At 39.1% G+C, this 26,145-nt stretch overlaps 1 protein-coding gene across 8 annotated transcripts in view; it reads left to right on the top strand.

Moving 5' to 3' along the window:
* The first annotated feature begins 309 nt into the window (after window positions 1–309).
* Window positions 310–26,145, top strand: part of NETO1 (neuropilin and tolloid like 1) — a 118,718-nt gene continuing 92,882 nt past the window's right edge. For 2 of the 8 annotated variants that reach the window (XR_004273614.1, XM_032293733.1), the window contains exons 1-4: window positions 310–1,057; window positions 3,096–3,149; window positions 3,395–3,532; window positions 9,129–9,377. Coding sequence is in view for 7 of the 8 variants with exons in the window: in XM_032293733.1 (XP_032149624.1) it covers window positions 1,030–1,057; window positions 3,096–3,149; window positions 3,395–3,532; window positions 9,129–9,377 (469 nt within the window). In the remaining variant the exon portion in view is untranslated. Of the gene's footprint in view, window positions 1,058–1,181; window positions 1,350–2,465; window positions 2,766–2,811; window positions 2,844–3,095; window positions 3,150–3,394; window positions 3,533–9,128; window positions 9,378–26,145 lie in introns of those variants that run through there. The other 6 variants (XM_032293734.1, XM_032293732.1, XM_032293736.1 and 3 more) reach the window with 5 other exon arrangements.

Here is a 26,145-nt window from a genome sequence, read left to right as displayed (position 1 = left end):
CCCCGGCGAGCCGAGCCGCCAGTCCCAGCCGGGTCCTCACCCCCTTTCCGCCCCTCCCCCAGGCCCGCGCGGCGGGGATGTCCTTGCCGCCGCCACCGCGGCCCCATTCCGCCGCGCACCAGCCCCGGGACGCCGATCCCACCCGGGCTCCGGGCCGGGGGGAGGGTCTCGGAGCCCCGAGCCTTGACTAAGGGGCCCACTTGGTAACTCTGCTGTCTTCCGGCTCCTTCCTCCTCCTTCCCTTCCCCGCCCCCCCCCGCCCGGCCACCCGGGCTCCCCTGCGCCGCCCTCCAGCCCGCCTCCCAGACGCCCACCCGCCCGCTCCTCTTTCCGCAAGATCGCAGAGGTGGCGCGCAGCCCGGCGAGCCGATGACGGACCCCTTCCTCCTGCCTTCAATGCCTCAGCGGAAGATCCCCAAGGGCTGGAGCGAGGAGCGCTGCCGCTGGACGTCCTCCCGGGGAGGCTGCTCCGACCTGCTGCGCGGCGCGTCTGAGACTGGGGACTGAGCCCTCCCCGCCGCCGCCGCCCGCTCCGTCGCTGCCGTCGGTCTGGACTGGCCCCCCACTCGCTGCGCCCTCTGCCTGGCCCCGGCCCCGGCTTGGGGCGTCCCGGGGCTCGCCCCGCGCCCGCCGCCTCCCGCGCGCCGTGTCCTCCCGCGCGCCGTGTCCTCCCGACCCCGCGGCAGCGACGATGCCCGGGAGGAGGGTCCTGGCGGCGGCGGCGCGGATGGTGGCTGCCGGCGCCCGGGTGTGATGCGAGCGTCACGGTGGGGATGCTGCTGGCTGCGCGGCGCTGAGGGCCAGGGAGAGCGAGAGCCCGCCCGGGGCGGAGGACGGACTCATCCGGATCTGGCTGCAGCGTGGGCTCGGAGCTCCCCCTTCCTCTCGGTCTCCCCCTTGGCCCCCTTGTATTTCGCTCTCGCTTGGCGTCTTTAACACCTCTCGACCCGTCCTCCCCCCGCCACTGGAAGTCTTCCCGTCTCTAAATGGAATTAGTGGAGCCCGGAGCCTCTGGTGTAACGCACAGACATGATCCATGGGCGCAGCGTGCTTCACAGTGAGTACCCTGCCCGCCGCGCCCGTGAGCTCCGGAGCCAGCCCTCCTGCCCGCCCCTTTCCCGCGGCCGAACGCGCAGGAGAAGCCTCTGCGCCGCGCTCCAGCGGACCCCGCAGTCCCGCGCGGGTCGGGGCCGACGTAAACTTTCTGTATTGCAGCATCGTGGACCCTGGCGTGGGGGCGGCGCGCGGTCAGCCGTCGCCCAGTCCCAGAACCTGCCAGGGTGAACGGGCTCTCCGTGCGCAGGAACCCCCCGGGGGCTGAGAATAGCGCGCAGTTTGGGGATGGACACGTGCGTGCGGCAGAGACTGGCCTTGGCGAGGGCGCAGGTGGAAAGCGGGAGGGAGCGGGGATACCTAGTGAGGGTAGAGGAATCTTCCTCTTCCCTGGGCTCCCGGAGCTCGGGGATCCCTGGTCGCACGCAGTCCTGGAGGTAGCGGGAGATGTACCTGAAGCCAGCGCAGAGGGAAGGGCGAGGGTCAGCGTCCACCCTCTTCCGCCCAGGATACCGCTAGCGTCGCTTTCTGGGTGTGTGGTAACGCGGGCAGTGTCGAGGTGGGAAGGAATGAGAGGAAAATAGTATGACGAGTCATCGAGTAAAAGGCAGCATAAGAAACTGTGCGGTGGAAATTTGACATTACTAAGCAAAGATGAGAGTGTGGATCGCGGGCCACGCAGTTAAGAGAGGGCTTTGCTGATGAGTTAAACACAGTACCTGGTCCATAATGCGATTTCAGCAAATCAGGAAGAGCGGAGTAAACAAATACATCCTGATCGTGAAGGATGTGTACCTTTGTGTTCTGGGTGTGAGCAAAATCATGGCAAATTAAATTGATTTTTTTTTCCCTTGGAAACACGGTAACCACAGCAGCCAGTGGCTTAATATAAAATGCAAATGACCTGCCTAGAGCATAAAGTAATACACAGTTGATAATTTTTTAATTATTAATATTAACACTTAGGTACCTTTCTTAGAATAATGTTTAAGTATAAATGTATAAGCCTCTATGGTGAGCTTTAATTGAGGAAATATTTGTGAATTATGCTCTCCCCTCCATTTCATTTTAAGTGACAGTATGAAAGCAGACCTTTTATGTTATTGGACAACAAAACGAATAAGAAAAATAAAATGGAAGAAAAATCAAATTATGAAGACTAGAATACTTAATATTTTGCTAGTTCTTCATTTTGTAAAAATGTTGATTAGATGAAGAATGTGGAAGTAAATCAAGTTTAGATTATAATGGCACTGCAGCTTTACTGTTAAGTTACAGATCAGAGTCTCTTTGACACTGGAAACCTGACTCGGTATAATGCTTTTGGAAATCACCTCTCTCAAATTAATAGCCTATCTCTATAGATTGATTTGGTATTAAATCAAAGTTAAGGTTAGGAGAGATTAATTTCACAGCTTAGAAAGTTCTGAGGACTGAGGACAGTGTTACTTGGAGGTTCAGAACATTTTTGTAGGCAACAGTCTAATAATGCTGCTTAATGCCCACAATCCCCATTAATCTGCTTCTTGCTTGCTCCCCTCCCCCACAGCCTGTAGGATTTGTCTAAGTATTTATTTTCTAAAATACAGCCACACTGCAGTGTGTCAGGAACAGTCATGGAGGCTTTCTCATCCTTTGCTTCTTCTTTTCCTCCTTTTTGCCTTCTGGCCACTCTCTTCCTTCAGAGATGCTAGCAGAGCCATTCCCTAAGGGTAGTTTAGGTACAGTGGGACTCCTGAAGTCCCACTGTAATGTGTGTGACAAGAGTAAATTGTCATGTTGCTTTTAGAGTGAAGGATGTTTTTGCCTTAGAAATTTGGGTCTCATCCCTTCTTAACTTGTGTTACTTTTTAAGGGAGTCCCAAGGTTTCCTGATTTGTACATTTCAAATCAGTTTATGCAAGTTCTGAATCAACTTCTAACAGTTAACAATGATACAATTAATCTGCTTTGATAGTATTTTATCTCGAAATTGTGTTATGTTTTTATGGAATTTGATCATTTCTGTGTATTTTATCTCTAATTTTTCTTTTCTGTTTCAGTTGTAGCAAGTTTAATCATCCTCCATTTGTCTGGGGCAACCAAGAAAGGAACAGGTGTGTCTACTTAGAAAAATACTATTGGAAGACCTCGAATTATATTGTGTTTTCCTATTTTCCTCCTACATTTAATATTCCAGAATATCTGAACCTGTTATAATGTGTGTAATTGATTGGTTTGGCTAAAACAACATTTAAAAGTTAATCTACTAATGGATATTATAAGAATGTCCTCTCTATTTTTAGTATTATAGAAAATTGGATGACGGTTCTTTTTAAAATATTTTTCTTGTATTTAACAGAAAAGCAAACCACCTCAGAAACACAGAAGTCAATGCAGTGTGGAACCTGGACAAAGCATGCAGAGGGAGGTATCTTTACCTCTCCCAACTATCCCAGCAAGTACCCCCCGGACCGAGAATGCATCTACATCATAGAAGGTAAGCGGAGAGAGTGCCAGAGTTAAGAGAACACTAAGCCAAAACCTGGCCATCTCTATGCTTTGGATGAAGAATATGCATATAGACATTACAAAATTGATTTGGAGATCATGCGCAAAAATATCTCTGAGTGAGTCAAATAACTGTAAAATTTGGAATCAGGCTAATTATTGAAATTTTAGTAATGAGTTATGAACAGGCAAAGTCTGTGAAATAAAAACAAATGAACAACTTAAGAGTTTATTTTGCAGTTGATTTAATTGATGTAGAGTTCTAATGCAGTAGAATGGATGCATGGTTGGCACAGTATTACCTAATGTATAACGGTTTGAGAAACCAGTAAAATTTTTAGTTCCACAATTACTAGAATAACCTGTATGTTACTTTTTCTTTAATATTATAAAGTACAAAAATCATATTAATGTCAAAGATGAATCTATAATTACATTTTCTAAACAGCAGTCTGAAGGATAGTTACCTTATTTGTGTTAAAAAGTGACATCTCATTATAAAGTGAAGGTCAGGATTGTAAATTATGAGACTTTCTTTCATGACTTTTTTCCAACATGAAAGATAAATGGCGTTGAAAAGAGACGTCTCTTTGAACGTTTCCCATTTACACTGACCTTGTAAACACCTCTCTCTTTTATTTTATTTTTTTGAGACAGAGTCACTTTCTGTCACCCAGGCTGGAGTGCAGTGGCATGATTTCGGCTCACTGCAACCTCTGCCTCCTGAGTTCCAGCAATTCTCCTGCCTCAGCCTCCCAAGTAGCTGGGATTGCAGGTGCACACCACAGCTAATTTTTGTATTTTTGGTAGAAATGGGGTTTTGCTGTGTTAGCCAGGCTGGTCTGGAACTCCTGACCTCAAGTGATCCACCCGTCTTGGCCTCCGAAAGTGCTGGGATTACAGACGTGAACCATGGCGCCAGGCCAACACCTCTCCCTTAACTACAGATTTTTAAAATGTGAAAGCATATCATCTGGTGATGGGAGTTTTCAGTATTTTAACTGTTAGTACCTAATGGGCTAAAACTTGGAAGCACCTACCCCCCTTCTACACACACACACACATGCATGCATAGGCAAAACTATCTTAATGAAAAAGATATATGCACTTTCTACTACATACAAATCAGGGACACATTTATTTGATAGATTTTTCAAAGAAGCAGCAGGCTTTCTGTTTACCTAATTTTATGAATTTCTATTTAGCAATGATTATTTTTGGTAATTATTGGGCCATAGATCTTCCCCCACCCCCTTTGTACTTGAAGTTGGATTTTCAGCAAAGATAAATCACACTGTAAGAAGGTAAAACAATAAATAAGCTATGCCATTAAAAGGATAACTAGGAAACCTAAGGTCTGGAAGTGCAAATTCCTTGTATGACTGATAGAAAAGGAACTTGCTACTCGCCTCACAGGACTTGCCAGTATGCTCTGGGGACAATGCCCATTTCCCTCAACAATCTAAAGGGCCCCAGGATTAGCACAAAGTAGTTGGAACAGGGAAGCCAAAGAGAATACAGGGAAGAAGATATGCTCACCTTCACTTTTGAAGAACACCCAGGAAGGCATCATTCTCTGCATGGCGTAGCATGTGCGAAAGTTCAGATATACTATGGTTGGAGACCTGCATGGAGTATCCTAGGGCTTCTGCAGAATCTGAGGAAAGGAGAGCGGGAGGCTGAAGACGGAGGCAATCTCAGACAAAGGGGTAGCTGGTATTCCTTCTGTGCCTGCTGGGTGAAATCTTAGACATTATGCTATAGACAATGAGGTGTCATTGAAGTAATTTAAGTAGAAGAATAATGTGTGATTTTGATGAAGACGTAACTGAAGGAAAAGAAGATAAACTAAGAAAGAATTGCAAAAGTCTAAGTAAGTCATAGTAAATACTTACACTAAAGAAGCGGCATCAGTGATGGAGTAAGTGAAAGAACTGAGAGGTATTTAATAAACTGGATCACGAGTGGCTGGATCAGGGAGTCAGAGAATAGGGTATCCCAGGACTGTTCTAATGTTTGTCGCTTGATGACTTGTTAGACGGAATTGCCATCACAGAAAAGAAATGTAGATGGAAAAAATTGTTTTAAAGGAAAAATAATGTGTTTAGTTTGTGTTTATGGAGATGTTCCATATTAAAGATTAGATATATGTAGCTCTAGCTGAGTGGAGAGATAGATGTGGTCTGAAAATGTATATGTATAGGTCATAGAGATTGGTGTTGAGGTTGTTAGTATGAATAAAATTATCCAAAGACAGTATTTGGAGCACTGTTTTTCAACTCTTCAAAAAAAAATGCAAATGCCTGGCCCTTTCCCCAGGAATTCTGATTTAATTGGCCTTAGACAGAGCCCCAGGCATCCTTATATTGTAGTATCATTCCATTGGAATGCCTGTGGCAACCTGGTGTCCTGGTCTCAAATGGGAGAAAATAAGATGTAGAATAGATTTCTGGGAAATAACGTGTAAGAGATGGGCAGTGTATGGGGAAAAGGTAATGGACTGAGTAGGAGAAGCCAGAGAGTTAGGCAGGAGAGTCAGGTGTAGGATACCATAGCAGCCAGAGTGCACGAGGGCTTGAGAAGCAGGGAGCAGTCAAAGTGCCAGCTGCAGCAATAAAAATAAGTGAAAAACAGAAATTCATCTGTTACATGGAGCAATTAAGAGTTCGTTAGTAACTGATGAGCACTTCCATTGGCATGGTGGAGGTGGGTGTTTTTTCCTCTTTTAAAGGGGCAGATTGCACATATTTAATTCTAAAATGAATATTCTGTAGAGATCAGTAAATTGAAAATGGAAGAGAAAGAGGGAGACGTAATTGGTCAGATTTCCAGAGGTATGACGGAGATGAAGAATGCAGGTGAGGTCTTGGTCATGAAAGAGGATCCCTTTATGAATGTCACGTGATCTAAAAATTCCCTCAGAATGGAAGAAATATTCTCTACATATGTGTACAATCCAGGTTCAAGTGCCCATAGTTTGCAGTGCATCTGAAGATTCTCAAAGTGGTTGAGGTCTCTCATGAACTAACCTGTGTTAGATCAAATGTAACTTACAGAAATATTAAAAGGAAATGTAGCTGTGAAGAAAATTCTTGAAGGTGAAGCAAATTGAAGTTGAGAGAGTTAGACCTAAATATTTTCAAATGGTTTCTGTGTGCCATAATCACTCATTTTTTAATTGACCACAAGGATTATGTGGCAAACTTAGTTTTAAAAAGTTATTTCACAGCCGATGCAGTGGCTCACACCTGTAATCCCAGCACTTTGGGAGGTCAAGGCGGGTGGATCACAAGGCCAAGAGATCGAAACCATCTTGGCCAACATGGTGAAACCCCATCTCTACTAAAAAATACAAAAATTACCTGGGGGTGGTGGCGCGTGCCTTTAGTCCCAGCTACTCAGGAGGCTGAGGCAGGAGAATCACATGAACCCGGGAGGCAGAGGTTGCAGTGAGCAGAGATTGTGCCACTGCACTCCAGCCTGGCGACAGAGAGAGATTCTGTCTCAAAAAGTGTTAGAGGTTCACTAATTCACAGAACTTATGTAATGATAAGAGCGAAATTTTGGATAAGTGAATTCATATTAGATGGCCATTATTTCTTAGTAGGGGAAATTGGCGAGAGCGTGTTCACAGATGACAGAGCTCTAAGTCAAGTAGCTAAGGACTGTCCTCATTGCTCTGTCATTCCCTAGCCATACATTATTCACACCTAAAATAGCTATCCTATAATCTGAAATAATTTATTTCCTTATAAAACTTGTCATAATGGTGATTGTTAAGTAAACAGGTAGATACATGCTATAGGATGATAGTGTATGCAAGTGATATATTTAGTACTAATATGTAAATGGGTCCAAGTCCTTCAGAATTTGCCTTTTTGTTATAAGGCTAATACTTTAAGCATAAGACATAATTATTTCTTTGGGCACTTTCAAATTAAAAAAAAAAAGTCACTGAAAGTCCCTCAAATCTGTCATTATTGTGGTTACTATATTTGTTGACCTTTTTGATATATGTTAGTGATGGATAAAATATTTTTCTTGCATGAGCTATAAATGTCAATTTTCCGTGTATGAGTCAGAAATGTTTTTCAGACATTAAAAATTATCCATAAAACAATTCATTTTAAAAATAAATTGACCTTTAATCTGTTGATCTTTAATTTTGTACCTGGAGAGCATCAGAGTCACATTTTATTCTGTAAATCTCCAATTTACAAATTACCACATATCTCAATATTACATAAATTTTTGAAAACCATGCATTGAAGAGCTTACTTTTTAGATCATCATGGATGATGTTCAATGTATATTCAAGAAGCAGTGTGGTGTGGACAGCCACCATTCAGCATGGTTGCTGACCATATAGAGAGCAGGCCTGGCTGTGCTGAACCTTAACTTTCAAGTGTCTAGAGGGGGTAGTGCATGAAAAGGGCCAAGTAGCGGGGCTTCAGGCAACAGCTGCGTACTAAGCAGGATACAGATATGCTGATATTTCAACAAACTTTATGGCCATTCTGGAGTATCCTGGCTGAATGTAAGTATGAGATGCCAGAATTTTGGACTGTTTTGGACATATCAAAGGAAGAATGAAAGAACATTAGCAAATGCATTCATGTGGTGCTCTCTAGAGTTGCCAGCCATATAAAGGTTTCCCTGATTCTTTAGAGAGCTGTAAAAACATTTATGAAGATAAGCTCATTTATAATTCACTCAAAAAGACTTTTTATATGGAAATTTTCAATGACAAGTACTATGCTAAGTGCTGAGAAAGGAGGTGAGTGAGATACGGTTCTGGTCTTTCAAGACAGATTTAGAAACGAGCCTTCTTTAAAGCAAGTCTTTCCTGTGTAAAGAGGAGGTAACAGTGGGTATGTAGATATTCAAGAAAGTAAGAAAATCCATGAAAGTCTGAAAGAGCATACTTTCTTAGAATGCAAGACGTGTTTGAAGTGGTCTGAGCTTGGGATGCCTGTGAGGGGATAGGGCCTTGGAAGCAAGATGTTCTTAATGGGTCAGCATGTGTGTTGAATGCATTGATCATGGGCCAGCTGCTGAGGTTTAAACCTCAGGGTGATGTGATCAGGTTTGTGGTCTAGAAAAATTACTCTTAATATCCTTGAGTATGCACTTGGATCTAATCTAAACACATGACTGGGACTACTTGAATGATTGTATTTAATATAACTATGCCAAACAATTCTCAAGTGATTTGTGACTACAAACCTGTGTACTCCTGGAAATAGGAGAAAAGAGACAGAAAAACGTCCCTTGATCTTCTAACCCCAAGTTAACAGCCTTTCATAAAAGTAATGTGCTTTGTTAGTCTTGCGCAAAACATCGAATGATCATCTTGTGTCAGAATAATGTTTTGTGGAACATCATCGGGTTTAAGGTTCATTCCTTAAACATTTTTATGAAAATTGTATCCTGCAGAATAGTGTCAATGCTTTTTTTGTATTTCCATGCATATAATCCATAAAGTTTGAGAGAAAATGAACAGATAATATCTGAAATAGAATCAGAAAATATTAACCTGACGATTTAAGAAATGGCCTCTCCGACACAATCTTTCTTCTTTACAGCCGCTCCAAGACAGTGCATTGAACTTTACTTTGATGAAAAGTACTCTATTGAACCCTCTTGGGAGTGCAAATTTGATCATATTGAAGTTCGAGATGGACCTTTTGGCTTTTCTCCAATAATTGGACGTTTCTGTGGACAACAAAATCCACCTGTAATAAAATCCAGTGGAAGATTTCTGTGGATTAAATTTTTTGCTGATGGAGAGCTGGAATCCATGGGATTTTCAGCTCGATACAATTTCACACCTGGTAAGTAAGGACTTTTTTTAAACAATCCGTTTCTTTCTTTTCCTCATTTTTCTGTCTTCATAGTACAAAGTCATTTGTAAGACAACATGATAATTTTTCAGAGAATTTTCAAGTTCTATTTAAAACCAAACCTACTTTTTATTTTCACTACATAAATTCTGAAAGGAAAAGATGTCCTTCTTAAAACAGCCTACACTAGAGGTAAAGAGTAGTGACTCAGGGCTCTAAATGGGCATCAGCAACACTGTCAAGTGGACTTCCGTTATGATGGAATGTGTAATTGGAGAGACCGTCTGATAAGGAAACTAATTATTCATAGGGACTCAATAAACTTGAAAAGGCAATTGTAATGTTATAAAATGTATCTGCCAAAATTATCTTTGGGGAACTTGAATTAGAAGTTCATTTGTTCTGAAAATTATCGTGTTTCAATCGAATAGATCCTACTACCAAGTAGTCTAATCTGTTTTCAGAAATGCAAATTCTTAAGAATTTTGATGAAAGGAAAACTGAGACCTGTAGCAGCCAAATACTCATTTGCAAGCTCTCGCAGATATTGTGTGCGATAATCAGTTTATGCGATCTATCTCAATTTTCCTTTTAACTTGCTAGCATTAAAAAAGGGTCTGTGATGTTGACTGGCTCACTTAAGTAAGAGTTATCATTCATTATCATAAAATTGGTTATCACATTGTTTTCACTGCAAGAACATCACATGCATTAATTTAAATGGAAAAATTATTCAAATTATGTAAAGCCCATTTTTATATAGTTAGATTTTTTTCACTTCATATGTATTGTTTTATTTAAGTTGTAATAGGTAATAGGAGGATTTGGAATATATGTAAACTTTCTTGAAGTTGCTCTTCCATGTTAAAGAAGTAACATCTACACAGGGCTTTGATACTCTGTTAAAAAACTAAAATTTAAAACATTATTAATATAAGGTTAATGATGACTTTCATTATGACATTATGGTGCATGTTAAATCAAGTATTAACTGTGGCATATATATTAGCTTTGAGCGTTAGGAATGTTTTTAATAATATCACTAAAGGACTGTGGTTTTAATTATGCTTTGCTAATAATGGATTACTCACAGAAATCATGGGTATTTTATGTGCTACAGTTGAACTAATTTGAAGCATTCCCAAAAGGTACAAATGTTAGCTTACTTTATCTGCCAGATGATTAGTGCTAGAATTGTAAATGGAAAGGTATGTATTCTTTTCTTAACTGATAATTGTGAATATAACCTATACCTAGAGGCAGTGACGTATGGCATGGTCTAGGTTTCATAAGTTATATTTTCTTTCTGAGTTTGGTGGTCATGAAAATAATGTCTTGGATTTAAAGTTGTGGTTTCACAATGGATATAGTGTCAACTGTCATGCTTTATCAACATAAGCAATGATATCCATGTTTCTGGCTCTATTTGAGATGACTAAATGGTAGCACTCAATCTGTTCTTATAGGTTTTAAAAAGCCTTTTTGCTCCCTGGGTTTTTTTTTTTCTTTGCTTTTTGTTTCTTTAGAGCCACCATACTGCTTTTATAGAAGGAGATTTTATTGCTATGAACGACTGAATCTGAATGGAACTCTAGGAGATATTTCCATGAAGCAGGACAGGTTAAGGATGGGCTGAGGTTTCTGTTTTCACTCAGATCAAATAGAGCAAAACTTCTGAAGAAACCTACATTTGGCATAAGAGGAAAAGTGGTACCATAAAAAAAAAAAAAAAAAGACTTGGAAAACTTACATGACAGCAAAAGTTGACGTTGTGTGGCCCAAGGCCATTTGAGATGACATAAATCCAAGTGACATAACTGTTACAATTCTTTAGAAAGAGGCAGAATTAAGGAAGCCAGTACTTATTGAAATAAGAAGTGGGTAGGGATTAGTAATAATTTAGAATTATTGAGGGAATTTGAGGCCAGGCAGGCTTTAGTTGTCCTTTTGGCTTAATTTTTATTTAAGTAGTGTGCTTCAACTCATGACCTGGGGAAATTGAAGGAGGAAGAGTTTCTCAAGTCAGTTTAATGATTTATGATATAAAGCATTGCGAGAATTTCCAGGGCTCCCCAGTGGACCCACATTGGAGATGAAATTCTGCCTACCAAGTCATCTTAGATAGAGAGATGATGGTCTCCTGGACAGCTGCAAGGAGCACTGCCTTTGGAACCAGATCTGGCTTTGCTTTTCTTTGCATGACGTAAACTTTGAACATAGTCATTTATGTTCTATCCCTCAATATTTTTAATTATAAAATAAAACTCATATCAAGCCTGTCACAGAATTGTTTGAAAGACAGTTCACCAATGCATATTTACGAATCTTTTGAGTGCCTGTCCGATCTCAACTATCAATAGCTGTTGTTTTTATTAGTTTGATCATGTGCTCTTTAAAGACAAAGCATGCTTGGTATAGGTTATTGGGAAACAAGTGTCTCAGACTTAAAAAAAATTCCCTGAAATTTTTAGGTGGGTGCACAAAATTCATACTTACACCTTGTGACTATTTTTTTTTTTTTTTTTAAGTTTAGGAGATTTAGTTAGTTTAGATGGGCCTAGACTTCCAAGTGGGGATTATAGTTACTTCTAACGGCAGTCATAGAATATATCAAGGCAGAAATAGCAGCAGAAAGGCCAGGCGGTCTCTATTATTTTAATGAATTTATCACAGTCTGGAATCTAGATGTATTCTCTCACAGTCTCAGAAACTTACAGTCTCAGAAACTTTATGTCAACACATTGAGAGTTTACCCATCTCTTAGAAATGGATCACATTTGCCAAGCTAACCGGAATGACTATACATATATATGTAATATTTATACATACATACACGTGGTAAATACACATATACATTTTCTATAAGAATTCTTAGAATTACACAGCCCATTTCTTCCTGCCATCAAACATACATGGATGGGCAGATTATGATCAGAACATTGCATAGTGAGTATAGAATCCAGATGTTGAAGATTACATGCATAATATGCATATTTCACAAATACGGAGCCAAAGTTTTGATGATTAACCTTCCTAACACAGATTGTTTCTTCCAATGGTGCTTCAGCCCTCACACTGCCATGGATTCCAGTTTCCAGTCTCCCTGGTTCCATCTTGCCTGACTAGCAAACTAATTTGTATATACTCTTATCTCCAACATTTTTTCTATTTCCTTGTATCTGAGTCTCTAACTTTCTTTTCTACGGAGCTTAAAATAATACCCTTTCAATCTGAAGCCCTTGCTATTCCCAATAGCCGTGCTTCTGAATTCCCACTGGTACATGGGAAGAGGCCAACTGGAGGTCCTACATGGTTGTGGAGGATAGGGAGGCAACGCAAGGAGAATACCACAGAAACGGGCTTAAAGGAGGCCCTTCTTTTTCTCCTGGCACATTTTTATGAATACTCACTTTTTGGTTTGCTGATGGTTATTTTTAGAGACTGTGTCATTACCCAGGTCCACAGTGCAGTGATGAATCACCTAGGATTATAGACTAGCATGCATAAGGAGAATTGTGAGATTGAGCAATAGTCAAGGAGAAATGAGCTGGTTCAAACCCTGGAGTCTGCAAAGGGCAAGAGTGAGGCTTAAAGAAGGGCTAGCAGGTGCAAAGCCTTGTGAGCACCTCATGGAAATGCCCTGAACAGCTCTCTTCTTTCTGTACAGTGAACTCTCCTCTGCAATATGCCATCGCAGTTCAGAAAGAGAAATAAGTGCAGAATCACTGAGAATGTTAAAAGTTACACCACAGAATATTTGATAACTCAGAAAACTTAATAAAAAAACAGAAGACATATCAAAGGTATTTATTGTATTAGAATTATATTGTTTTCTCACTTCAAAAGAGTCTTTAGACAAGTTTTAAATCAAATTTGGCAAAGAAAATCAAATGACTAGAAAATATGTTGTGGTACAGGAATTTGAAACAGTAACGATGACCTCAGGTAAGAGATAGCAGGAAGAGGGGAACAAGGAGGATTTTACGGGCCAAGATGGAGTAAAAATCGACTCAACGTTATTGTTAATGCTTTAATTTTTGAAAATAATAAGATATTTTGGTATTACTTTTATAGATAAATTATGTAAGATCAAAAAAATCAGTATGATCAGAAAAGACTATACTTGATAATTTTTAGTGGATTTTTAGAAGAGGGAATACCATTTTCCATATTTCACAGACTTTTTTACTCAAACTAAGAATGCCTTTTGAGCAGAATATAACACTTCCCTGCAGCCAACTGCCTTCTTGCATAAATTTTCTTTCCACTTGAAAATATAAGGAAGAAAATGTAACAGTATTTACTGTATTCCTCATTCTACTGGTATGACCCCACTGCCATTCAGATGCTCTGCTCCTGGAGGTCGCCCTTCCAGTCTCTTTAATGACAGGTATCTTTTCTTGGTCTTATAGTTTACTTCCTAATGAGGAGATTTTCTGTTATTTACAGACATAGAATGGATGTTTATGAAATTTTCCTTTTTTGATGATAGATTTCCTGTACTAGTTTTAAGGAACAAAGTTACCCACATCCCACTGGAGAAAATGAACTTAAGAAATATACCTCAAAGTACCAAATAGGTGAGGGTTGAGTTAGACGTTGACATTGAAGTGAGTGGAGTCTTTAAATATATAGAAATTATTATGATACTTTGTACTTAAATAGCACCTTTCATCTGGGGAGCTCAAAGTGTTTTAGGAACTCTCTGGCCAACTCCTAGCCACCTCTCAAGCTGCATGCTTGACGGACTTCAAAGGAGAAGGGAAGAATACACTGCAGTGCTATGATTTAAATGGAGTGTTTTAAAAGGATTTCTATGCATATTAAATGAAATGCATTATTACAATAAAATATTGTCATGGATTTAATGTTATTTGAAATATTCAGTGCAGTGTTTTTCCTCTTTGGATCAGAAATGTGAATGTATATGTGTTCATTTTGAAAGTTTCTAATGTTTCATAGATAATCAGAGTTCTGATAGGTGCTCTGGTAAGAAAGAAAACAAAATAGATTTTTTTTTAAACAAAGTTTCATTTGAATTTTGCACTGAAATACGAAATAATATAAATTTTTAAAGGCTAAGATTAAAAGAAGGACTTTTTTATTTTTTTTGAGACAGAGTCTTACTGTGTCACTCGGGCTAGAGTGCAGTGGTGCTATTTCTGCCTCTCGGGTTTAAGTGATTCTTGTGCCTCAGCCTCCCGAGTAGCTGAAATTACAGGTGTGTGCCTCCATGCCTGGCTAATTTTTGTATTTTTAGTAGGGATGGTATTTCACCGTGTTGGCCAGGCTAGTCTTGAACTTCTGACCCAAGTGATCCGTCCACCTCAGCCTTTTGACTGCTAGAATTACAGGCGTGAGCCACCATATCTGGCTAAAAGAAGAACTTTGATTTGATTGTGTTTTTTTTTCACATAATAAAAGATTCAGCAAACTTAGGTCAGCATGTGTTGTCTTTTTAACTATGACTTGATGCAAAAGTCCTTGTGGTTTTGCCATTACCTTTACCTTTAATGGCAAAACTACAATTACTTTTGCACCAAGCTAAAATTGCACTTACACTGCTGACTCAAAATATTCTCATTTCAGCTCTAGAAGAGGCTCTTAAATGGAAAAGGTTAAAAGTAAAATTACATTTATTCTTGAGGCACATTTTTCAGGAAATGAATTTAAAAACTTAAGAATCACAGAGAATCAGAGTACTAAGAAAATTACCAATGTGTGGCCAGGCGCAGTGGCTCATGCCTGTAATCCCGGTGCTTTGGGAGGTGGGTGGATCACCTGAGGTCTGGAGTTTGAGACCAGCCTGGCCAACATGGTGAAATCCTGTCTCTACCAAAAAAAAAAAAAAAAAATAGAATTGCTTGAACCTGGGAGATAGAGGTTGCAGTGAGCCGAGATCATGCCACTGCACTCCAGCCTGGGCAACAGAGCGAGACACTGTCAAAAAAAAAAAAAAAAAAATCTGAAGAAAAAAAAAAAAAAAAAAATAAAAAATGTGCTGATATTTTTGAATAAACAGGATATTCATATGAAGGTGATTTCTTCCATCTCTCACTTTCCCAGTCAGCTCATAACTTGGCTGATTTTATCTGTATAATAGTGGGCTCAGGAGGAGGGATGAGGAATGAAGAGAGAGACAGAAATCTTGTTTGGTCTAGGTGGGTGTTCAGGAGAAAAGCTGAGAGTGGGAGAGAAAATTTCCAGGATTAGCTCCCATCTGTGCAGAGAATATTGAAAGCAGTGGCAAAGGAAAAGGAAGATTTTTAAGAAGTTTCCTATACAGAAAGGTTGTCTTCCGGCCTGCGTGGTGGCTCATGCCTGTAATCCCAGCACTTTGAGAGGCTAAGGTGGGTGGATCACAAGGTCAGGAGATTGAGATCATCGTGGCTAACATAGTGAAATCCGATCTCTACTAAAAGTACAGAAGATTAGCCGGGCATAGTAGTGTGTACCTGTAGCCCCAGCTACTCGGGAGGCTGAGGCAGGAGAATCACTTGAACCCAGGATGCAGAAGTTGCAGTGAGCCAAAATCATACCACTGGACTCCAGCCTGTGCAACAGAGCGAGACTCCATCTCAAAACAAAATAAAATAAAGAAAGAAATTAAAATTGTTGTCCTCATCTTATTTCCTGGAGAGGTGGACATGAGTACTGAGTTGTGTTTATTTATTGGCCAATCATGGGACTATGTTTTAAATAGGGTACATCTGAGATTGGACCACATGGGGTCCTAGATATATTTGCATGATTGATATATATTTTCCTTAGATTAGAAAGACCTTGGAATTTATTTACTCCAACCTTTCTGCATAGAGATTGAGAAACCAGAGGGCTAGAGAAAATTTGTGACCTGAGTTGATGTAATCTGTAAATATTAAATTACTGCTTATGTATCAGTTATACAAGCACGGTGCTGATACACCTTCTACAAAGTGTTGAGATCATACCTTTAATTACATCACATATTGCAAGTAATTTTAGTACAGTTATATTAAGAAATTTAATTAAGGGATAATACTGTATCATCCACATTTCACCATTATGGTGTATGAATTTAAAATTCAACTTTTCACTGTTGTTTGAAATATTTTTCAACTCTCAGTGTCCAAAGAAACAATGGTGTTTCTTCTCTTCCTCTACCACTGTTATAAAATTCTGCCTTCTCAACCCATCTGAGCCTGAAGTATATGATTCATTTCCTTTTCTTCTCAAATACCTATTATTACTGACATAGTCTTCTGTGTGTACCATGCTCTCATTAGTTGAAACTTGTGGCTCACATGTTAAACACTCAAAGGGAAAACTTCAGCTTATTTCTCCTAGATCTGCCACGAATTTTCCTGCTCACTAACACACAGGTCTCTTTGGCGCTTTCCCGTGACGCCAATTCATTTTGCTTACCTCTCACACCATCCCTTTATCCACGGCTGCTGACCCCAGCAGTACGCAAGAAAGACACTTAGTTGAAGAAGAGAAATGAGCTCATCCCATGCACATTCAGTCTCCCCAGAGCAGGGCTCCATCCGTAAGTGGGACTGTAGACTAATGTACAAAAAGTTGTTTTATGCACTGGTAGAGGCCTTGACTGGGTCAGTCATGAGATTACCTCTGTGCCGAATCCCATCATCAAATAACCAGCACCCACGTCCATCACTAAATTTCCGGGAAGGGAAATTATATCATTTGACAAGAGAAAAACTCAAGAAACCTGACAAAAACAAAACAAAGAAGTAATTCATGTACTTCATCTCCATTTTTACCTCTCATGTGTCTGAATGTCTTTAGTTACCATGCATCTAGATAAAATCTCCTGAGATCTCTAACATTTAACTCATCGTTACGTATTCAAGACATATGCTTTTAAATTACTAATGACCTGTTTATTTTTCCTAAGAATATATTATCAAGTCTATTTATTCTTTTAAACGTTTCCTTTCATAACAGTTTGCAGACAATTCGAGGCTTATTTTTATTTAATTATTTGAAAACTAAATCAAGGAATCATAAAGAACCCATAATGTTGTCTTGATGAAAACATTTTTTCTGTTATACGCTAGAATTTGTATGCCATTACAACTACTTAAGTATAACTCTTGTTAATATTCTTAAAGTGAATGCACAGAAAACCTTGATTTCTGCTAGGGCATATTAGCCACTTACATTTATTTAATAACTGTTTATTGATCCAATATGCTAACACTGTAGAGATATAGTATCTACAAGATCCTAGCTTTCATACAGTGAGTTCATAGTCTGTTACAAACTAAAAGTCATGTGTAGTACACAGATAATGTGCCCACCCCCCAAGATGTCTATGTCCTAATTGCTGGAATCTATGAATATGTCAGGTTCTATGGCAAAGAGACGTGAAGGTGGAAGACTGTAATAATGTTAATTAGCTGGCGGTAACAGAGGGAGATTATCTTGGATTATCTGGGAGGGGCCAGTGTAATCATAAGGGCAGAAGGGTCAGGGTTGGGTGATATGATATAAGAAAGACTCCAGCTGCCATTGTGGGATTTGAAGATGGACGAAGTGGCAGCAAGCTAAGGAATGTGGACAGCTTCTAGAACTGAACAGGCCAGGCATATCTTGTCCCCTAGAACTTCCAAAAAGAGAAGCACAGCCCTGCAAATGCCTCGATTTTTAGTCCAGTGAGACCCATTCAGATTTCTAACATGATAACCTGAGATAATAAATTCCCGTTGTTTATTAAGGTTCTAAATTGTGGTGATTTGTTAAAGCAGCAAATAAAAAACTAATACTGATTTTATTTCCTAAAAGTGAAGTGCTACTGTAAAAAAAAAATAAATTCCTATTGCTTATTAAGGTTCTAAATTGTGGTAATTTGTTGCAGCAGCAAATAAGAAACAAATACTGATTTTGTTTCCTAAAATGACATGCTACTGTAAAAAACAATTAAAAAAAAAAAAAACCTTAAAACTTGGAAATAGTTTTGGAATTAGGCAGTTGGCAAAAGCTGGAAGAATTTTGAGAAGCATGTTAGAAAAAAGTCTATATTTCTTTAAACCTACTGTTATTGGAAATATGAATACTGACTCTGGAAGTAAGGGCACAGAAAGAAGAGAGAAACATGGTAGAGAAAACATGCATGTCGTAAGGAATACCTGAATCTTCATAAACAGACTGTTTGTGGAAGTATAACGTTTATAGGTGCTGATGATGAGAGCTCAACGGAAAAGTGAGATACTTGCTTGGAAACTGACGGAATGGGAAATTTTGCTATGTTGAATCAGGAAGCTTAGTACAATTATGTCCTGGAGTTATATGGATAACTAAAAAAGCAGAACTTGGATATTTAACTTTAAGGAATTTATTGTCAATTAAAATTTAAGGCCTTCTTGGATGAGATTGGAAAACTATGCCCTAGAGAATAAACTGAGCTGGACAACTTTTTGCTGATCCCCTAGAAAGATCAAAAGATCAGAGAATTCAGTCTCACAAAAGGTTCTTTGAAATGATTAGGAGTGTGACTCATAAAGCTCTTCAGTCAGTCATCTCAGCAGAAGCCAAAAATAGGATGAGATTATCTAGAAAAAAAAATCCTGTGAAGAAAATCTTTGGCTAATGGAGTGAATCTGAGGACGTACACAGGAGACACACATGGTTCTTGAGAATGTTACATCAGCAAAAACGTTGCCATCTTGAACTAAAGGAGACAGAGAAAGGTTGAAATAGGAAAAGGGCATCATAACTTTCAAACACCTACAGGCAAGAAACATGCTGATATAACCACTCACCTGCAGACATGTGCTACTGTATCAGTAGGTTGACTCAGAAGACATGAACCCCAAGTCCAGAAAGTGGGGACTGAAGCCCAGAAAGTCAAGCTCAAATGACAGAGTGCAATTCTAAGCCCTTGAAACCAACTGGAATTTGTCAGCTGTATTTCCAAAGTGCTTGGAACTGGTGAATTTCTTTATTCTTTTTCTTTTTCTTTTTTAAAAATTATTCTGCTTTTTCTTATTTAGAGCTAGAATGTCTGTAGATGTTATTCTTTGCCTGCCCCATCATTGTGGGTGGAGTAGGTAACATATTTCTTATATTTCTTACATTTTATGATTGAGAGAAATTGTGTCTCAGAGTGGATCATGCCCAGGGCCTTACTCATATCTGATTTTGATGATGTAGATGCTGTGATGTGGGGCTTTTGAGCTGATGAAATTTGGTCTTTGAGTTTATGCTGTTGTGACTTTTGGGCAACATGGGATGGGTGAATTTATTTCATCTGTAGAGTTGATATAAACCTTGGTGGCCAGATTTTGGATTGGTAGGAGGAAACATGACCCATAATGGTGTCTGCATTTTAAGTCTGGAGTCTGTATATGTATTAGGTTACATGGCAAAAGGAAATTAATGTTGTTATGAAGTTGACTTGATGATAGGGACATTATCCTGGCTTTTTTGGGAGGGCTCAGTGTGATATAGGCAGCCTTCAGTGTGGAACATGGAAGCCGAAGTGTCAATGTCAGAACTCACAATGTGAGAAAGACTCAAATGATCACCCTTGGCTTTGAATATTGAAGGGCCCATTAGCCATGAAACATGGGGAATCTTTTGATGCTGAAAAGGCAAGGGAAACATTCTCCCCTAGAGCCTCAAGTAAGGAACACAGTTCTACTAAAACCATGATTTTAACTCAGTGAGATACATTTCAGCCCTCTTATCTCCAGCACTATATGATAATAAATTCGTATTGTATAAAGCCTCTACATTACTGGTGGTTCATCACAGAAGCAAAATAAAACTAACTACAGTATGCAACTAAAATTCTTAAACATGCAGTAAAATTTGAGAAATAATACAGAACATAAATAAACGATGTAAGGTTTCACTGGTGGGATAGATGGAGAACATAATAATTTGGGTCTATCAGTCCAAACTTTGAAAATACCTTCATTCCAAATGCACTAGGTACAGGATTTGTATCAAATGCACCAGGTACAGTTTTCCTTTCTGGACTTTCCAACACATAAATTAAAAATCTATATCTAGATAGCTGCATGTGTATGTCTTTTTATATCATCTGATTTCATATGAATGTCATCTTTATGCATAAATATGGCTAAAACCCCAGTGGAATAACTTGCAATCCTTTCCAGAGATATGGATGGGACAGTGGCATTTTTGTTTGTGGCAATAATAGCTATTTGTAGAACCTGGCACTCTTTAAGGCTCTGCCTCTTCATGGCATATTTGCCTGATGCCTTTGCTTCAAAAGAGCTATGCTGTCTGTTCTCACTTGCTCAGCTGGCTAGCTTCCCACCATTCCACAGCTCTGCTGACTTGCTTGAAATTCTGCTTCAGTGTGTCCTCATGGCATTTTCCCTTTCCAGCTACTTCAAACACCTTACTTCCACTATACCACCCCAGGAATCACAGAGTGATTACAATCAAGTATGACTATTCACAATCAGCAGGGCATGTGCCTACAAAAGAACCGTAGTTGACTTTTTAAAGCAGGAGGATATATTAGTCATAAATATGTCACTTCTCTTCTGTTTTCTATTCATCATACCCAAAGTCAGAAGATTGTTCTATTCCCTGGGAACTTTTCTTCAGAAATGTACACTTCAAAGCCCCAAGAGTTTTCTGTAAGCAATTCAGAGAGAAATGCAGTTTTACAGGTGTGATACAGAAATCAGTGCTACCTTAAAACATTCCCCGAACTCCGTTTTGTTTGTCCCTGCAGTCTGAAAGGAATGCGTATTTCCTTTGGCAGATTTGGCGGGCAGACAAAGTAGAATTTGTGGAATGGCCAGTGGCTGTCCTGATGAAATAAGAAGGCATAGATGAGGGTTGCCATGGCAATGATAAGTAACATCTAAAACACAGGATTTCCATGGGCACAAAATGAATTGGCCTTGCAGAGATCTGCTGTTGTGAATAATAGTTTAACTGGTGGGAAAATTATTTCTAGCTTTTTAGCATGTGCACATGACTTTCTCTTAATAATTATTCTCAAGTAGCATTTGGATCTCAATTTTAAATAAAAAGAAAAGGATTATTTAAAAAAAATACAACTATGCTTATTTTCTGTTTGCAACTGTTTTGCCTTTGACAGCACTTCAATTTTGTCCTTTTTATTCTTTCTTTCACTTACCAAAGCAGGGGCTGCGCCCCTTATTGACAACTCTGAGGCTCCTCTCATGCTCTCCTGCTTGCTCCTCCCCTAGGCTCTGAATCAATGTCCTGTATTTTGACCCAATCAGTCCCAGTCTTTACTTTCTTGGTTTCCTCTCACGTTTTCTAGAAAATAATCCAGATATAATTTCCATCTGAACTATCGAAGAGCCTTCAGTGTAGGAGATATGTAGTGATCATATGAATAGATAGGGTATTAATTTCCTGTTAAACATGTCAGCGCTGACATTTATGTTCATTGTGCTAGACTTTTCAGTGTCTTGCTTGAATTGGAAATAGCTTTCTATTCTAACAACAATGTGTATATTCTCTTCTAGACTGCAAAGTAATACACCATACGGGCCAACTCTTAATTTAAGATGAAATGGTTATAAAAATGTGATTTGCTCTGTTGTTCACAGTATCTCACATTTAGTGCATGGTTTGGACTAAATAGACTTTTATACCATGTTCTAGAAAAGTTTCTCAATGGTTTCAAGTTATTTTCGCTGTAACCTATACTTCCCCAGAAGGGTAAAATATTGCTGATCATTTGGGGCCATACTTCACTCTACACATTCCATTAAAACAAATTTATTTTGAGTTTTGCCTTTAATATATGTTACACGACGCTCAGTTGTTTTAAGAGATACTTAGCATATGCCAGATCATTGTTGTGGTCTGTTTGTGTAGGTCTTCAGTTTTTCATGTTTGCGTAAACTTATATTTTAAAATTTCATATAATATTAAATATCACTATCATGTATCATTTTTCTATATTGCATTTTTTATATATATAATAGTTTCATGAGATATAGTTAGATTACAGTGCTAGGTTGTCAGAGGTGGAATTCTGGCTCAGCCAGTTTCTGGCTATGACTTTGAGAAGCAGCAACTGACTTAATCCCTCAGACCTTCAGATTCCTCATGGGATTAGCACTTGACAGATAGCATTATGGATTTTGCTGCCGAATGACACAGGCTGGCTACTGACACTACTTCACATGTGGTCACATAAGACCACATTGAAACCTGTGCTTCACCATTTCATCGATTCATTCAACAAGTTATTGACCCATAATTGGTCATTAAATTATTACCTGTATGCTACATTTTGAGATGTGTGAATGGTTGAGATGTGGCATCTGCTCTTGAGTTTACTGTGTGTTCATGCCCAGTTGGGTGAGCACCATGGCATGTGCGTAATGTGGAGTGCACCTGGAGGAGAAGCAAGCAACCTTGATGTGACATGAGACCTGTGCTGGAGTGGTGCTTCCCACAGAGCCCTCACTGTGTCCTCAGGATGGATGAGGTGTGCGGCGTGCTCATGTAGCCACAGCTCCATTGCATGCTTGTGAAGCACACTGCAGTCAAACGTTCTTTCTCTGTATGGACACCAAGCTTCTTGACAAACAAACAAACAAAACCCAACAAATTCGGTTTACATCTTTAAATTTCCAGTGCCTCATCAGTGTTTAGCAGTAGTTGATGTCTAATGAAATTTACCTGAATAACTACCTAAATAAGTCAATGAATGAATAAATGAATAAAATGAAATAAAGCATGTAGAATGAATGAGACACCAGATACGAAAAAATCTGTGGATGCATATCAGGTAGTCAAGACCATTTGAAAAGTAGGTGTGTAACTTTGGAATGAGAGGAGGTTAGATAAGACTGAAGCAATCATCTGATTCAGATTATGAACAACTCTGGAAACCATGCTAGTGATTCACACATAATTTTAGAAAATGTGGGAAGTAATTTAATGTTTTAAATTGGATAGTGATGTTTGAGACCTCTGTTGTAAGGGTGCGATTTATCAGAATGTGGATGGTGAACTGAGTAGAGAGACAATAAAGGAATAGAAAAAATAAGACGATTAAAATGATGCAAGTGAGAAATGTTAGAAGCAATATCACAGTAGTGTCTGTGGCAATGTAGTGAAAGAATAAACTTGGTATCAATAAAATTCATGAGATGAAGTCTGTGTGTTGAGAAAGAGAAGTAGAAATGATGGTGGCTGCTGCACTTAGTAATTTGGTGATTGGTTAATGTCATATCTTTTGCTGGAAAATAAAAGAATAGAAATGTTCTTTTTACTTTTAAAGATGTTGCAGGAGACGTACCAATGAGATATCTTTGTGAGCATGTCAGATATTTAGAGCTGAAACGAGAATATTGGCCAGCAAAGGTGAAGAGGGGAGCTTATTGGAGAACTAAGTACAAAACTCCAGCTAATAAAACATCCATGTATTAACATAGAACATTATATGAGTTCGAGCTAATGTTCTTATCTAAGCAAATTAGAACACAACATTGTGTACTTTGGAATTTTTGCATTGTTTTCAGTGTTGGCTTCTTTCCTTACAAACAATCTTAGCAAGTTACCAATTGGCATCAGTTTTTCTTTGGGGATAGGTGGACTGACCGTAAAAATACACTTTATGATTCAAGGTAAGGAAAGAGTTTTTCTTGTGTCTCATGCTTGCAGCTTTCTCTTACATAGGGACTTGTGTTTTTTCTGAATTATGGCAGTAACTAGTTTCATGAGGCTGGTTACCAAAAAAGGAGCTTTCTTGATCTGTTTCTGAAAGGCATAAAGGTACACATGATTTTCTTTACTGTACTATTGTGATCATTTCCAATGTCAGTTGTTCTACCCGAATCCTTAAAACAAATACTGACTGGTCTCACTAGGAAATTTACCTTACTTCACCTTACTTTAAACTTCAATCAGCCACAATCTTTTATCGGAATTGTTGGTTAAGTCTAAGAATATAATTTCCAAGAAGCTCTTCCTTTTTTTTTTTTTTTCTAATCTCTGAATTTCCTGTTGGAGCAAATTCAAATTTCTTGTTCGGTTATATAATGCATAATTTGTGGAAAATTTCTCTAGGCTACTGAGCAACTTTTTAAGATCTTTATAAACCATCTTCAGTAATGGCTCTCCTATTGCTCATATCATTGGAAGGATGATCCTTGAAATGGGAGACATTTGACTGGCACTCAGGCATTTGTTTATTGCAGTGTTCGTTTGCCTTTAATCCGTGCTCTGATAATGTGGATGAGGGTCCTGGTCTGGATCAAATAACTGCCCACATGTAGCAAATGGAGAAGGAATTGTGGTGAGCCCATGGGTAGCTTCCCTTTTGGCACTTCCCCACTTGCCTGCCAGGCTTCCCTTATCCTCAGTTCTTATCTCAGAATCTTATCTGGTGTCTCAGTCAAGCACATATTATTCTGAGCTAGTGTCCTCACTGTAGAATATCCCTATCAACCAATCCTTAAGGATGAGGAATTTTACATAATGAGCACTTTTATTCACTCCGTCTAGGGCAGTCTGCATTTTAAATGAGAACTCCCAAAGACTGAAAACCATGCTGGTTTCAAAGGAATTAAACATAGAGGATATATTTCTAGATCGTAAGTCAAGCTACAGAGAGGCAGAAGCAACTGACCGAGAGCATCGCACTGTCCTTTAGCTCCTACAGTACATTGATTCATTAACTGAATGTTCGTTGTGTACCTGCTGTATATTAGGCACTGGAAGCAGTGAATATGAAGTCTGCCCCTGTTCTCCAGGAGTAGCAGACAAACAAAATCTAATTATGGTAAACACAAAGGGCTTTAGCTAAATTTAAGACAAAAAACTTATAATGTGCCTTAAATATGCTTGGAAATTTGGATCACAGGAAAAGTTTGTCTCTTCCCATTTTCCTGTTCCTTTCATGTAGATAATATTACTCTATTTATACTCTACACCTTAGGAAGGGTGCCTGTATCTTTTATGTGACAAGAGTTAAAAGAAATAAGCATTTTAGAGGCAAACGAGATTTACTGAAATAAGAGAAAGTTATCTCACTTTCAAAGCTAGGCCCTGGTTCAAGAAGTTGTCCATGTGACCTTAGGAGTGGTTCAGCCCCGTAGGCCTCCATTTATGAAGGTGATGCATAGAACTTTATGTCATCCAAGACTGTTGCAGCTGTAATATTTTAAAACTGTAGAATTATTCACTGTTCCATTAAAACTGCTTTTAGGAACATTTATTCCTTGATTTTCCAGAACAAAATTATATCGTTTTTCCTGTGTTCCTGTTTCATAGATGAATCGTTCGAATTTTGAAGGAGTTAAGTAGCTTGTGCACATTGATACAACTGATAACTGGAGAGCTAATATCCAGACCCACTCTTTGTAACTTTAAATTCTGCATTGCTTCTTTTTACTCAGACTGGGATTCAGATTCTTCATTTCATGCTCAGTAGACCTTCCCCTTGATACTCAGTTCTGAACAGTAGCCGGGGATACAAAAAAAAATGATCATTTATTTTATTTACTTTATGTTGACAATAAGCAACAGTTTAAATTTGTTAAAGATCATGTGGTTGTGAATGCTTAGTGCTACACTAGGAAGATAATAATAGGCAAAAATCTTTTTAAATCATTTATGCTTTATCTCTTTTAGCTGCTAAAACAGTCATGAAAGATGTATAATTATTATGAATACAGCAAAATTTAATTTTTCCTGTTGCCTCAAAATTTAATGAAAACTTTATAGGCGAGAAAAATAGCGGGGAAGAACCTCCTAAAATTCTAAAAACAACTATTGGGTA

Source organism: Sapajus apella, unplaced genomic scaffold (assembly GCF_009761245.1).
Source record: "Sapajus apella isolate SASKATOON/1434 unplaced genomic scaffold, GSC_monkey_1.0 scaffold30, whole genome shotgun sequence".
Taxonomy (NCBI): domain Eukaryota; kingdom Metazoa; phylum Chordata; class Mammalia; order Primates; family Cebidae; genus Sapajus; species Sapajus apella.
This window is presented reverse-complemented; position numbering and strand designations above follow the sequence as displayed.